Source organism: Mastigoproctus giganteus, chromosome 1, assembly GCF_048544385.1.
Source record: "Mastigoproctus giganteus isolate SK-2022 chromosome 1, ASM4854438v1, whole genome shotgun sequence".
Classification (NCBI taxonomy): domain Eukaryota; kingdom Metazoa; phylum Arthropoda; class Arachnida; order Uropygi; family Thelyphonidae; genus Mastigoproctus; species Mastigoproctus giganteus.
In genome coordinates this window covers 51,149,767-51,165,708 of record NC_143575.1, presented here as the reverse complement: position 1 = coordinate 51,165,708, position 15,942 = coordinate 51,149,767, and the positions used below count along the sequence as shown (strand labels likewise).

Here is a 15,942-nt window from a genome sequence, read left to right as displayed (position 1 = left end):
TAGATATATGTGAAAGATACCGTGCATGGGTTGAAGATTGAGAAGATGAAAGAAGATAGTTATTGACATCAGACTTAAATTTCTGTAGATTGTAGTTTTCAGGAAATATGTGTGAAGGGAGGTTGTTACAGAAAACGGAAGTTGAAGGGATAAATGAGGAAGGAGAAAAGTTTGTTCTGTAAGTTTGAAGTTGGACAGTAAAAGGATGCTGACTGGTTTTGGCACGTGTTTGGACTGGTTTGAAAGAGAGAGAGGGAGAATTATAGAAGCTAATTCAGAAGAACAGTGCCCATGGAAATATCTATAGAAAAGGCATGCAGCAGAAACAGAATGTCTATGAGACAGAGACTTGTAAGATATTGGTCATTAATTAACCTAACTGCCCTCTTTTGAATGAAATCTTGAAGTGTGAGAGAACTTGATGGGAGACACCGCCCCAGATGTAGGAACTATATTCCATGGTAATAACAATTGGATTTGAGTAAGTTCTATCCCAGGGATGGGCAACCCGCGGTCTTCTAAGATCTTATGTGCGGCCTTTGTCACACAAAGATGAAATAAAATCATTAAATAATCCTACTACTTTTAAACTAATATTTTTTTTAAATTAAATATTCAAAACGTTTTAATAATAAAAAGCTTTATATATTTTTTTCACAATATAGAAACATTATTCAGATAATTAAAAAAGGAAAATATAAATTTTTTGTTCTAAAAAGTAAAATATATCATGTTTAATTTTTCTATTTATTTAAAAATCGTTTTTATGTACCACAAATGATAAAAAACGAAAGATATTTAATAAAAGAAAAATTCTAATCCTCTGTTAAGTTTGTTAAAATAAAAAAAATATTTTAACAGAGTTAATAATTTGACGAAAATAGTTTTTTATTTTAAAATTTAAATTGTGACATCGTGATTTTTTATCTGTTGCTTTTATGTGCATATTTGTAACTGTGAATATTTTGACAACTGTATGTATTCATGTCTTGAATTTTGTAATCCTGTAATTTCTTATGTTTCATTTCACAATTGCTTAATTTTTATATTGCCCATTATGTCCAAAAAAGTTAAAAGGAAGTTGAATGAAGAAAACAGAACATTTAAAGAAGATTGGGAGATGCAGTATTTTCTTATTTCTGTGAAAGACAAAATGGTTTGTTTGATATGTAATACAGCACTAACAACATTAAAAAAATACAATGCAAATCAACATTATCTATCTCACAAGGACCATAAATATGTAAAATTAGAAGGAGAAGCTCGTAAATCTGCACTTCAAAAAATTAAGAAAGAAAAACAGCACCAGGAAAAGGCTTTTTGTGCTTTTGTTAAGCAAAGAACTTCTGCAACCGATGTTACATACAGAATAGCGCATGTACTTCGAAAAAAAGCAAACAATTTAGACATCGAAATGATAAAAGAATGTATTGTTGAAGCAGTAGGATGTTTAGATCCGGAAAAAGTTGACAAATACAAACAGTTACCTCTCTCAAGAAAAACTATAACTAATAGACAACATGAATTAGCTCAGAATGTAGGAGAACAACTTCAGGTAATAATTCACTCTGAAGATGTATATTTTTCAATAGCGTTAGATGAAACTACTGATAGAAATGACTGCTCAAATATTATATTTTATTCGTGCTATAATTGAAGATTTTCGTTGTTACGAATAACTACTGGCTTTGGGTACGCTCACTGGAAGGACTCGTGGAATTGATATTGTTAACAACTTTAAAGAAATGTGTCTTGAAAGAGGACTAAACCTTGGTAACCTGGTGAGTGTATGCAAGGACGGTGCACCTTCTATGAGAGGAAAGTGAGAAGGATTCGTTTCATTGTTAAAAAAAGAAAAGCCCAATTTAGAAATTTTAATTTCGTTCCACTGTATATTACACCAACAAAACCTTTGTGCTAAATCCTCCACATTGAGCAATACTTTGGACAAAATTATTGCAATTGTTAACTTTATTCGAGTAAATGCTTTAAGACATCGCCACTTTCGAAGCATGCTTATATTGGATGATGAGACATATAATTTCGACGTGCCAGATTATTGTAAAGTGCGCTGGTTATCAAAAGGACAAATTTTAGTAAAAGTTTTGGCTTTGCAAGAACAAATTAAAAAATTTTACGAGGAACAACAACAAGAATGTGATTTATTAGATGAAGAATTTTGTAGAAATGCTGCATTTTTGTGTGATATGGAAAAGCAAAATGAATTAAATATTTATTTGCGGGAGAAAAACAAGACATATATATGACGTTACAAAAAATTCAGGTATTTCGAAAAAAATTAATTTTTTACAAAACTCTTTTCTCTAAATCAGAAATATCTGGGGAACATTTCCCTCATTTAAAAAAATATGTTAAATGAGCAGAAATATGTTGTATGTGACACTTTCAAAGACTACATAACTGTATTGGACACACAATTGAAGAATACAATGATAGATTTTCTGATTTCGAAGAACTACTTTAGAAATGAAATTGGCGTGTGAGCCATATTTAATTGATATCCTGACGGCACCCACGGAACTACAGATGGAATTAATTGAATTAGGAGAAGATAATATGATAAAGAATTTTTTTGATACAAAAAAAGATCCTATTGAAATATGGAAAATGCAGTTGAATACCCACGTTTACGTCAACATGCTCGTCGACTGCTCTCTTGCTTTGAATCAACTTTTTCATACCTTACACAAATTAAAAGTCATTTAAGGACTCAGATATCTGATATTCATTTAGAAGACCAACTCAAGTTGCGTACAACTAAGGTGGAGCCTAATATCCAGTTGTTATCTAATAAAAAACAAACCCAAAAATCTCATTAGTTAATTATCAAAAAAGATGTTTCGGCTGAAATCAATGCATCCTGATGAGTTTAGCTCATTAAAAATGTGCAATCGAAGTGATTTCAGCTGAGACATCTTTTTTGGTAAACAACTCAACCACCAAAGCATCAAATCTTCAACTCATATTAAATTATTTTTTACAATAGTACAGTTTTTTCTAATTATTATTGTATAATTCAGAGAGAGAATGTTAAATAATTTCTATAAATTTTCATTTGAATAACAATTTAGAAAATAATTTATTATCTTTATAATTATATATTTTTAAATTTTGCGTTCATATAAAATGTTTTGTTATTTGGTTTTTAGGAGCATTAGCAACTAAGGCTATATTGCTCCGATATAAAATGTAGGTGGATGTATTATGACGAGAATATTGTAAATATGTGTTTTATTGAAATTTATTTGCCTTTTCTATAGTTATATGTAATAAAATTTAACACTGATAATTAAGTATGTCTTACTTCGTAAGTAGTGGTTCAAGGATCGGTGCGGCCTTTCCACTATTTCCGAAAATGAATATGGCCTTTTATTCAAAAAAGGTTGCCCACCCCTGTTCTATCCTCTTTGCTTATTGCTTATAATTATTATAAATAAAATTCACTTGAAAATATGTAGAAAATAAATGGATTAATGTAAAATTTCCTCTGTCACATACCTTCACAGTTTTTCCCAAGAGCTGGATTTCCAGTGTAGCCTTCTTCGCAGAAACAATCAGAAAGTGAGTTCTTTCCGTCCCCTGTTGTATATGAGTTCGGTGGACATTCTATGCACGTCTTCTCTGATACAGACCAGTAAGAGTTTTTCCGACACCCTGTACAGCAAAGAGATAATTGTTAGTTATAGCATGTTCGAACTGTGAAACACACACACACACGCACGCACATACGTTATGTTTAACTTTTAAAATAAAGGCAGGCACACTCCTTCCAATAACAGGATGAAACATCTAGGCTTAATGGCTAAGTAAGAATTTTTAAATTAAGATATTGTAGTTTTAAGTGTTTTTCACCAACCTTATGTAGAAATAAAACACAAAGAAAACGAAAACTGGAATCTTGATAACTATGTATTTATAATAAATAATATTTGCCTGTATTTACAATAAATTATATTTAACTTTACAACTAAAATATATGAAATATACATTAAAATATACTGGGTTAAGAACAATAAAATACATTAAAATATACTAAATTAAAAGCGATAAAACCATAGCTTTCGAAGGCTCCTGCCTTCTTCTTCAGCGGTGCACCGCAGAACAAAGAAAATACCGCTGAAGAAGAAGGCAGGAGCCTTCGAAAGCTATGGTTTTATCGCTTTTAATTTAGTATATTTTAATGTATTTTATTGTTCTTAACCCAGTATATTTTAATGTATATTTTATATGTATATTTCATATATTTTAGTTGTAAAGTTAAATATAATTTATTGTAAATACAGGCAAATATTATTTATTATAAATACATAGTTATCAAGATTCCAGTTTTCGTTTTCTTTGTGTTTTATTTCTACATAAGGTTGGTGAAAAACACTTAAAACTGCAATATGAATATACCCAACCTCAGAGGCCTGTTTGAAGAATTTTTAAATTAAGTTTGTTTATTTGGTTTTTAGGAGCATTAGCAACTAAGGGCATATTGCTTCAGGGATATGCGGTGGTCATTCCCTGACCTTTCCGCATCCTCCGTATTTGGTGGTCACGGGCTCGAACCCCGGTCTAATCAAGGAGCGTGTGCTACGCACTGCTGCTCCTGCCCACCTGGCTTTTAAATTATATTCCCATGTAAGTGTTTTGTATTAGCGGTAATTCTGTGTTACGTTAAGGTTACGTTAATGCCGCTATGTTATTATCAATGCAGTATACTATATAAATGTAATAAATCTAGCCACCTATAATTAAAATGCATACCAAATCTGTAACCCTCTGTATATAAGTAAAAATTAATAAATAATAATAATACTTATTATTATTGCACCGATACGATATGGTACGGAATCAGCAATGTGTTGTAAAGTGACATGAGGAATATTGGACCATTCATGTAACATCTCCTCCAGAGCCTGTACTCTGGGTAGGACCAAACTACTGCCCACATCACTCCAATTCTTGGAGTGGCACGGGCAGAGAATTGTTCTGATGATGAACACGCCTTTCCAGTTCATTCTGGCATCAAACATGCACAAGAGTTATCAAGCCAAGTGAACATTTGAATCGTTTTCAAGCAGATCGAGCAAATTTCTTTGCAAGGTTTGTGCCCATAGATGAGACGTGGGTCCATAACTTTCAGGCATAGACAAAGGAGCAGATCAAACAGTGGAAACACGGTTCTTCTCATCCCTCCAAAGAAAGCCAAATCGATTCCTTCTGCTGGTAAGGTGATGGGATAGAGTTTTGCTAGTTGAGTGCCTTCAGAAAGGCCAGAGTTACAGGGGCATATTACGCAGAACGTATGAGGCGTGTGCGTGAAAACAGCAAAGACAGTCGCCGAGGAAAACTCGGCAAAGGCGTCTTGTTTCACCATGACGATGCACTTTCTCACAAGTCTGTCGTTGCCGTGGCTACACTACACACTACAGGAGTGCGGTTTTGGAATCTTGTTTCATCCGCCATATTTATCAGATTTAACACCATCGGATTTTAACTTATTTTCTAATTTGAAAAAATACCTGGCTGGCATCCGTTTTCTCGCTGACAGCGACGTCTTTGCTGCAGTGTATGCATTCTTGGAGGCTTAAGAGAAAACTTTCTTTGTAGCTGGAATCAATACATTGTAGCATCGGTGGCAAAAGTGTGTTGACTCCAAAGGGAACTATGTTGAAAAGTAACATGTTACTAGACTCAAATAAACCTCTCATACTGAGGCCACGAAATTTTCAAAAACTCCTTGCAATTATATTTATGAAGTTTTTCTCGCATGTTCTAAAAATTGCATAGATTTCAGTTGGGAGATATGACTTCAGTGCGGGAACGTCGTGATATTTTAATTTTGAGGTGTACAATGTTGTGTAATTTTTAAAGAAACAAAAACAGAACAGTAGGCTAAAATTGAAATTCGATGAAATCCTCGTATTGTAAACAGTGAAACGAGTGGTCACTCGTACGTTCCACTTTTCTTGGTGAACGTACCTTCGCACTTGCCATTACTCAGTAAAATATATCCGGGACTACATTCACATCGATAACTTCCAGGAGTGTTGATGCATGTATGCTGACAGGTGTGCCTTCCTTCCATGGAACATTCATCAATGTCTAAAAAAAAAAAAAAAAAGAAGTTAATACTGGTCATTCTTTATAAAACATATGCAGATAGGATTTTACAAAAAAAAAAAAAAAAAAAAAGGAGACAAAAGAAACAAAAAAAAAGTTGATTTGCAAAATTTGGTTAATTTCTGACTTTTGTTCTTATTAATATTAATATTTATTGTACTTTCGTTATCTGTAGAAGTTAATATTAACGGCGTTTGGTACACCTAGAATATTGCAAAAATTTAAAAGGGAAAAAAATAAATAAAACACCGGTTACTATGTAATTTCCTAGACTACAAGGGAATGCTTGTTTTTTTGCTGATGACTGAAACTCTCAATAGGGGAGCTTCTGTTACTCTGTTCTTAACCTCAACTGCTAAAAATAGTATACAACGCGTAGTTGTGAAAACACTGACACTGAGCCAAAGAATGCCACAATCGAGCATCACTGCATGCTGTAAAATAGTGGAAAAAAATATCACTGGATTCAGTGTAACTGTTGTTACACGCACTTACACCAAATAATTAGTTTTGTTTCATTCAGACCGTTTCCGGTGTAGTTCTAATTTGTCGAAAGTGAATGGGAAAGATCTCGTATAAATGTAATGCTGCTTATATAATAATCAAGCTGTGAATATAACAATCACAAGGAGAAAATTTCCTTATTTATTCACTTAAAGTTATCAAAATTTCAGAGTTTATGCAAAAGAAACCTTTAAAAATGATATAACTGTAGTTGCGTACAGTGCATTTTTCATTGCAGGTATAATAGAACTGCATTCCATTTATGCAAGACATGAAAATGCTGCTTGGATAAGTGGAACAATAAATAGCTTATTCGATTACTACATGAATTGCTGAACTTTTTCTTGTTGTTGAACCTGAATCACGGACGAGTTGCTTTGGTATTACATTTGCTAATAAGTAACTTTTCTCCTAATAGAAGTACAGTATATCGTTACTTATATAGAGTATGTTGTTGTTGTTTGTTATTTGGTTTTTAGGAGTATTAGCAACTAAGGCCATATTGCTCCGGGGATATGCGGTAGTCATTCCCTGACCTTTCCGCATCCTCCGTATTTGGTGGGCACGGGCTCGAACCCCGGTCTAATCAAGAAGCGTGTGCTACGCACTGCTGCTCCTGCCCACCTGGCTACGGAGGCGCCGGCTCGTCATAGAGTATGAACCAGAGCTATAATGCTCAATACGTTCTACGTTGATATCAATATTTGTAAAAGAATAAGAGAAGGGTACCTCAATATGATACTTAGAACACTTCCGTACGGAAGTGTTCTACGTATCATATTGAGGTAAACTTCTCTTATTCTTTTACAAATATTGTTACTTATAATAATGTAGTAATTTACAGTATACTTTTATAATAAATATTTAAGAAGATACGAGGGTAATTCAGATATGAATGGGAATTTTTTTTTTCACCGCCTAATTAAGAAACATGGGGCTGCAAAACAACTGTGGTGTCATCAGGTGGTGAGATATGTGGACATGTGTTATGTCCTATGTAAGGCAATCTCTAAACGTTAGTTCAATTCCGCTATAGTTCTCTGTGATGAAATCCAAGACTGTACAATGGCCAGAAATGAGTGTAGTGCTAAGTTTGAGCAGTGTGTGTGTTGTTGTGTTTAGTAGGTGGTTAGAAAACCATTAACTATAGTAAGCGCAGTTAGACTAGTTTAACTCAAGTTTCAGGCGTGAAAAAGAAGTGCTGGGTTCTGTTGCACAACTCGCTGAGTTCCCACTTTATTAGCTACGTTACTTAATACGGTGAGTAGGTTCTGTCGACTTTTACCCCGCGGAAAATTTTAGATTCGTAGTGGCGTGGACAGAAAGCATGCCACAGGGATGCTTTTCCATGTTGACTCGGTTTTCTCTCATAGTTGTTGCAAACTGGCTGGTTGCTGATTTCTACTCCGAAGAGCTCATCTCACAGTTGCTCAGTTGGACTGAGATCTGGTCACTTGGGAAAACACCACAGTAGGTTGAATTCGCGTTCATGTTCCTCGAACCATTACTCTACAATTCTGGCCTTGTGACATGGCGCATTATCCTTTTGGAAGAACCCATTCACAAATGAATACACTGAAGCTATAAAGGACTACGCCTAGTTGGAAACAATTTTCAGATAATTCTTGGCATCCAAATGCTATTCCACTGGTATCAAGGAGCCCCATGTGCACCACGAAAATACACCCACAGCTTTACTTACTTATACTGCCACCACCAGCCTGCGTTGTTGACGCCTGGCAGAATGGATCCACGGACTCCTGCTGTTTTTGCCATATTCTGATCCAATTAGCATGAAACAACAGGAACAGGGATTCTTCAAACCAAGCAACGTTTTTCCATCATCCACTCTCCAGTTTTGGTGTTTATAAAAAAGGTAAAGTGCAGCCATTATCAACCCACTGCAGGATGGAAGCCTCCTGAACAATTCATGCTGAGGGAAATGGACCATAATCTGCCACGCTGGTCCAGTGCGGGTTGGCAGATCGACCGTATTCAGCAGTCAGGGGCTTGAACCCCGGTCTACTCAAAGAACGCGTGCTACTGCACCCCCGCTCCTGACCACTCGGCTACGGAGGCCTACTGGTGTTTATAAGCGTACTCTAACTACCTTCTTGTTTTTTTAATGACGGGAATGGAACTCAGTTCGGTTGTTTATGCAGTATTCAATCCTTGACGAGGTACGACGAGTTATCTTTCTGGATTTCCTCTTCCGTTACCACTATTGTACTAGGTTGTTCTTTGACTGATTGTATCCTTTCCGTTACCCTTGCACAAGTCACACTTGTCAGCCTCTATTGGTTTCTCGCGTCAACGAGCTGTTTCCGACCATAGATCGTCGTTGGGTGAGAACCAGTCTTGAGACACAGTCGTACTTGAAAACTCCAGTAGGATTGCAGTTTCTAAGATATCATACCGGTGCGTCTGGCGCCGAATACCACCATGCCACGTTCAGATTCACTTAACTCTTTCGTATTGCACTTAATTGAACACATACAGCACCACCACGTATCTTCCCACTTGCTTTATATCTCATGGTACGAACTCATGCCTTTTTTGCTAAAGCAGGGCTCCATTTTATGAAAAGGGTAGGTGTACCTAATAAAGAGACCAGAGTGTAAAGGTTTTTGTGGAATGAAACCGAACGCAATTTTTACCCAACTTAAAGCTCAAGTATGATGATGAATATTTATTACAACAATGCCTAAATTACACCGAGCTTTCTGTAAAAGTCTTGAAAGTGTGGCAAACGAATTCTTTGCTTGACGACCGAGAAGGTATGTGAATTCTGGGCTGAAAAAGTTGTCACATTGATTTTCTTTACGCAGCGTGAGATATGCTATTACATAATGTAATAATGCTGTTACGTAGCATATGATGATCTATTACAGAATTTAATATTATTACGTAGCATAAGATATGCTATTACAGAATAAGGGTTACTATTGCAGGTTATTGAAAGATAAGGTAAAGCTGATGTAATATTGCCAAATTGTAGAGGTCAGCAGTTCATTGGCATATCGTCCTCCGTGCCATCTTAGTTGACATGGTACATCGCCGTCTGCCTCTCGATTTCCGTCGACGACTGAAGGAATTTCTAAAGCCCTCTTCAATCGAAGCTATAGTTCGCCGACCTCAGGCGGTAGGAGTAGGGTTCCCTTATGAGTTACTCAGTAGTTTTCAGCCACCACAATGGCTAATGCAAATTAGACATTGTGATGGTGGCATGTGTTAAACGCCAAAGTAATTAAGGCTGTGAGACGTCAGTATGTTGTCTGTAATTGCGATTTTTCTTCCGTAGGTGTGCTGTTTGCTGAAAAAATATGCAGGCTTCGCCTGAAACCCGTTAACTTAGCCACATTTTGAAAAAAAGTCCATAAATATTTCTTGCATTGTTGACTGGATTCGAACTCAAGCCTTTTCTGTCTGGTATGAAAGGATGGTGATTACAACCAGTGTGCTACCCGCTAGGGCCAGTTCATCACGTGAACATATGCACAGACTTGTGCAAAAAAAAAAAAAAAAAAATCCTGGTTCTGACAACAGCCACAAAGTTCTTTAAAAAATCATTTGGAAGTTATCAGAAAACTGAAGTAGTGCTTAGAAGAAAAAGGAGGCTATCCCGAAAGTAACTATGTTTATGTAGTGTTTTTTTTTATATTATTGATATTCAGTTCCAATAAAAAAGTGATAAAAAATGCTCACTTTATTTGGGCCCCCTAATACTTCTCTTAGTGGAAGTGCTATTAATTATATATATAATCTTTATTGATTATATTAATTATATATATAATCTTTATTGATTATATTAATTATATATATAATCTTTATTAGTAGTGCAATACCGAAGCAACTCATTGTGATAACCTCACGTTATAATCCATTGCTGTTATACTTGTATTAAGACAAGTTTTAATCAAACAAGCTGTTTCTTGTTCGTTTGTACAACTTCTTATACAGTTGGTTCATCTGAGATAGATATGAAGCTTGTGCCTCACGTCTATTTCAGAATTACTGATGTTTCAAACAGTAATAATATAAATGAAAGATACTGAAGTGACATTTACACTACATACCTGTGCATGTCCTCTTGTCCAGTTGAAGAACGTAACCAGTCGGACAAATACAATAAGCAGAACCCCTCGTATTAATACACTGATAAGAACACTGTTTGGTACCTTCTGCACATTCGTCTATGTCTGCAAAAAAAAAAAAAAAAAAAAAATGAAGCTTCCGTTTTGTATAAGTATTTTAAACACTTTTAAATGTGATTACTAATTAAATTCAAAATTGTGTAAAATATATTGATTTATTTTGTCTAGAAGAAAATGAAGTGTCTTGTGCAGAATGCGCGTTTAGTATAAATTGTTTATTATACAGTACAATTATTTTATTATAACACAATAGTATTATGCGTGTGATTTTTTAATTACTGTGTTGAAAATTTAAATGGTAGTGTCGAAGTACTGCAGAATCGTATCTTAACAGCCAATAGTCGAATTTGCGTCTATACGAGCTCGTATGTTATTAGCTTAATTAGTGTTTTTTTTTTTTTTTTTTTGTCGGTTTTTGCAGAATTTAATGAAAAGTAGGCCGACCGGGCTAGCCGGGTGGGTAAAGTGCATGCCTGGCAACCCACAGGTCGCCGGTTCGAATCCCGCCTCGGGCTTGGATCAGAGTATAAAATGCAAAAACCTGGGGAGGTGCAATATGGCCACAGAAGTCGATGCACCAATAACTAACAAAAAAAAATGAAAAGTAGAATTATTGATACTGCTTTTATTATTTTACAAATTTTTTTTTGAATGAAAGGTAAATCTTTGTTTGCGTAGATTAGTTATTCTAGACTAGGGGTTGTTATTTATAAAAGTTTCATATAGTGTTTATAAATTGCATTTGTTATGGTAGGGTTTAGGCGCATCAGCAACTTAGGCCATATTGTAAATTGCGTTCATTCTTTGTTATGATTGCCCGTTTGTGGGAATGAAAAACTGAATGGCCGGAAAGAAAAAATATGCAATGTCATCCGGCCCATTCGGCCACAGGAAAAGCTCATAAAATTTCCTCCTGTCCGATGGCAGTCGAATTGAAGCATTTTTCATACGGTATGGATGAACAGCGATCTCGGTCGTATGCTAGCTGCGAGGGCTAGAGAATCTTTGAGAAATGTTGTTGAAATTTAATTCTTATTATGTAAGGCTACACCTAATTGTGTGCCGAACCTACGAATCAGAATATCAGCATTATTCGCGAATTCATTGATTCCTTCATTTGGCTAGTATTAGTCGGAAGGCACGAGTTTCGACTCTTCAGCAAGTACGTCAGTGTTCGGAATGGACGAGACCGCAAAGTAACACTATTCCGATTCGTTACATGCATTGGTAATGCCATAAAATACTTTATTATTAAAAAATAAGTAATTTTAGTAACGAGGGTTCCGTTTCACAAAATTTTACGTATCAATCCCTATAGTATATACATGTGCTTCCGAGGTCCTGCTCTAGGTCAATTTTGTTCATAGATTTTTTTCAAAGCATATGAAATCGAATCCTTTGATTTGTTTGGGTATATTTGCATTTCGAAGTGTGTTAGATGAAGTGAATTTGGTATTATTATATACATTTTGTCAGTTTCTTTTTTGTTTTCTCTTCAAAAATGTTTTCAGAATCTTCTTGTGGCCTTACCTTCACAACGACCAGCATTATTCAGACGAAACCCTTCCCGACATTTCTGGCTTTCCTTCGTTCGCTTCTTTTCTCCGTAAGGATCTTCTGTTGTCACCAACTGCCACCATTCTGTTTGTCGAGGAATACTGGCACTACTGTGGCAAATGTAACTCCCAACTGTGTTCATACATTCTCCTGGACAAAGTGAGGCAATTTCTGGGTTACTGCACTCGTCAATGTCTAGAAAGAGAGAAAAGGAGAGAGACGTGGGGTAGAATTAGTATATATTAACTCACTTACCATTTAAAAATTTAAGAGGATCGTAGGAGAGCTTACTTTAGAGCAGTCTAATACTCTTTTTGCATTAGTACGAATATTTTCTCATACTTCTCTGTAACTCACATAGACATACACTGTATATCAAAATTTCCGTTTATTTGACGGATTTCTAACTAAATTTTGACTTAATGAACCGCTTTTTTTGTCACCTGTTGAGTCTAAGAACATCATCCTATACTTCAGAAACATAAATCAATTTTATTTGTAAAAATCGCTTCGCCAGTATACGTGAGCTGTGCGCAAACTGATTCGTACACAGTACAGTTCTTTGCAAATAAATCAGCTTTCGTTCGTTTTAAAGTACATAAAGATGTTCACAGATTAGTTTCTGAATCTGAAAAAGGTAAAAAAATACCGTTCTATATATTCCTTAGAACATCTGGCGTCATGATGGAAAGAATGAATACGGCATCTAACACATCGACGGACGGATATTGGTAAATATTTAGAAAATTAATTTGAAGAAATTACCTGAATTCAGGACCAGACTGGCAGGTTTTGGCTTAGCGACTCTCAGTAATTTTGGCTCTGTCAGAATCACTTGTCATCTTATAACTATTATTCGATTACTTAAATTTTCTGTTTGCGCTGGTGGCGATTGCCGCCCGCTTGCCTGGGCCAGCCTGCCCCTTCTTAGATACTATGTATTGCTTGCATTCAGAATCGTCCCAAAGGGCGCGATGATGACACACAGGCGCCTAAAGGCGAAAATACGCCGATTTTTTTGATATTTTTAATTTTGGTAAATCTCCCAAACTCCGTCTCTGGCCTTTACAGAGTTTTGCATCCATCACATTGCCTGACGTGGAGTTGGAGGAAACTCCCGCAGCCGCATTACAATTAACATTATACTCCAACTGACACACGGACCACAATGGAACTTCAAGTTAGCAATACTGATGAAACTGTCAAAAATAAAGAATCATTATTAACAAGGAGTATAATGTATTCATCTGTTAAAGTTCTCTAGTTTCTTTGAGTACTATAGGCAGTCTATAGCCAAACTGGAAGTAATCAGTGGAATGGTATCCTGACTGGAAGGTATATATATATATATATATATATATATATATATATATATATTTATTTATTTATTTATTTATTGTACCAGATGTTCCCTGCCAAATTATAGCACCCCACCATATGTTACAATTCCGTACATACAATATTACAGATACTATTTACACTATCATGCAGAAAATGAGGTACAGCTATTTAAAAGTATGTAACAGTATCTGAAGTTTATCTGGCTCACTCTCACAAAGATAAGGACTGCAGTCCATCCTCACATTTTGGCAGTCCAGAACTGAACACCACAAGTAGTTGCCCAATCCGGCAAGAACCGCACCCAGCACTGCAAGGAGATATTGGGACGAATAGCACAAGGAGATGCTTAAATGATAATAACTTTCCTCCGTCTTCCAGATGTCAAGAATGGTGTTATTTAAGGATAAGCAACCCACCGAGAAGAATTAGTGGGCAATGTGCCTGATCTGCGGTTGTTGATGCCAGAATGTGAGGCATGCCTTCTTTCCTCTCTTGTTCCACAAACGCACACTGTGCGTTCACTGACCCCCAAGGCATTTAGTTTGCAAAAAAACGAGTCATGTCCAGTAATAAAGAATGTGGATTGCAGATTTGGACTGAACCAAGCAGGCATACCTCTGCCAGCCTTGTCAGAATATGGAAGAAACTTTTTTGTTATCAGTCCTTTGACGCTGCTATCTCACCTTTCCTGCCATAACTGCGTCCGGCAAGCCCATATCCGCTTCTTTTCCTCCTTGTAGCTACGGTCACATTGCACTATAATCGACATTCTCATATACGTCTGTCCTTTCCAATAGTGAAAACACATTGACCTAAAATGTATACTCAAATCAAGAGGCGTTCTTCCTGTTAATACCTGCATCATTAGACACCGTCCGGCATAACATACTGATCCGAAACAGCATTGCTCCCTGAATTGCAAATATCTTGCGTACATTTTCCCTTTGCAATGCACAGTCTATCTAAACATGAGCACCATAACTGACAATTGGTAAAAAGATAGTCGCAGAATTGCCTTAGTGCTCTGCCTTTAACTCCCCACTCCGATGGCGCCTCCGTATCCAGGTGGAACGGAGCAGCAGTGTGTAGCACACGCTTCTTGATTAGACCGGGGTTCGAGCCCGTCACCACCAAGTACGGAGGATGCGGAAAGGTCAGGGAATGACCACCGCATATCCCGGAGCAATATGGCCTTAGTTGCTAATGCTCCTAAAAACCAAAATAATAACAAATAAATAACCCACTCCGATCTGGTTATTCTTGCTATCATTGCGACAAAATTACGGATCGTCTGCGCAATGTGATTGGTGTGCCACACAAATCTTAGGCCACCGTCTGTTTTTATCCTTAAATACGTTATCGTTTGTAGACTATAGTTGATTTTCCGGTTTTAGTGGGAAGGATACCCCTAATTGCTGTTTGCTAATTGCTTTGCATAAATAAATCCAGTATATCAGTATGAATGTCTGCAAATTGTTATTTTTAGTTCAAGCATCACAGGGGATGGCTTTTGTTCCTCAAAACAAAAAACTTGTAATGCAACACATAATCTGCATATGTTCTCTCAATGTGCAGCATCTTTGTTGTTGGTTTCCTTTAAGCCTGCAATTCAGACACAGCATGGGTTTGTTAAGGGAAAATCTTTTCTGACAAGTTTGATTGGATACTACGATGTGGTCACAAAGGAACTGGATGAAAAAAATATTTTGATTGATATCATACTTGAATTTCAGGAAAACGTTTGATACTGTTGCACAGAAAACACTGCTGTACAGATTGGAGCAGTGCGACATTAAGAGCAAGTTGCTGCTATGGATAAAGGGATGGTGAGTAGGAGAATACGAGAGTGGTAATCAGTGTTATTGCATCACCACAGCCAGTTTTTTTGTTTTGAGGAACAAAAGCCATCCTCTGTGATGCTTTCACTAAAAGTGACAATTTGCAGACATTCATATCGATATACTGAATACCCCTAATTTCTGGGAGAAAAACCATACAGCTCTTTTCTGAAACCGACCGACTTGGCTGTGGCGTGGGGGTAAAACTTCATAAAAATGCTTTCTTATCCAGTTTATTTCATCTTGGTTTTTAGGTACAATCAAGATAAAACAAACTCAAAATATTTTTTACAGTGACCAGCACCTTATCCAGATGTGATTTGTATATGTTTGGATTTTAAAAAAAATATATAACTAGTTTTGTTAATCTCATAGTTATTTTAAAAAAATAAAAACACTATTCACTAGAAAATTAA

The 15,942-nt window shown here is 36.1% G+C and overlaps 1 protein-coding gene across 1 annotated transcript in view; it reads right to left on the bottom strand.

The window, feature by feature from the left end:
* Positions 1-15,942, bottom strand: part of LOC150090792 (uncharacterized) — a 79,177-nt gene that overhangs the window by 43,419 nt on the left and 19,816 nt on the right. Inside the window, exons 8-11 of the mRNA XM_090372451.1 lie at positions 12,321-12,542; positions 10,713-10,835; positions 5,992-6,114; positions 3,520-3,675 (exon numbers count right to left, since the gene is read on the bottom strand). Of these exons, the coding sequence (XP_090228577.1) occupies positions 3,520-3,675; positions 5,992-6,114; positions 10,713-10,835; positions 12,321-12,542 (624 nt within the window). The remainder of the gene's footprint in view (positions 1-3,519; positions 3,676-5,991; positions 6,115-10,712; positions 10,836-12,320; positions 12,543-15,942) is intronic.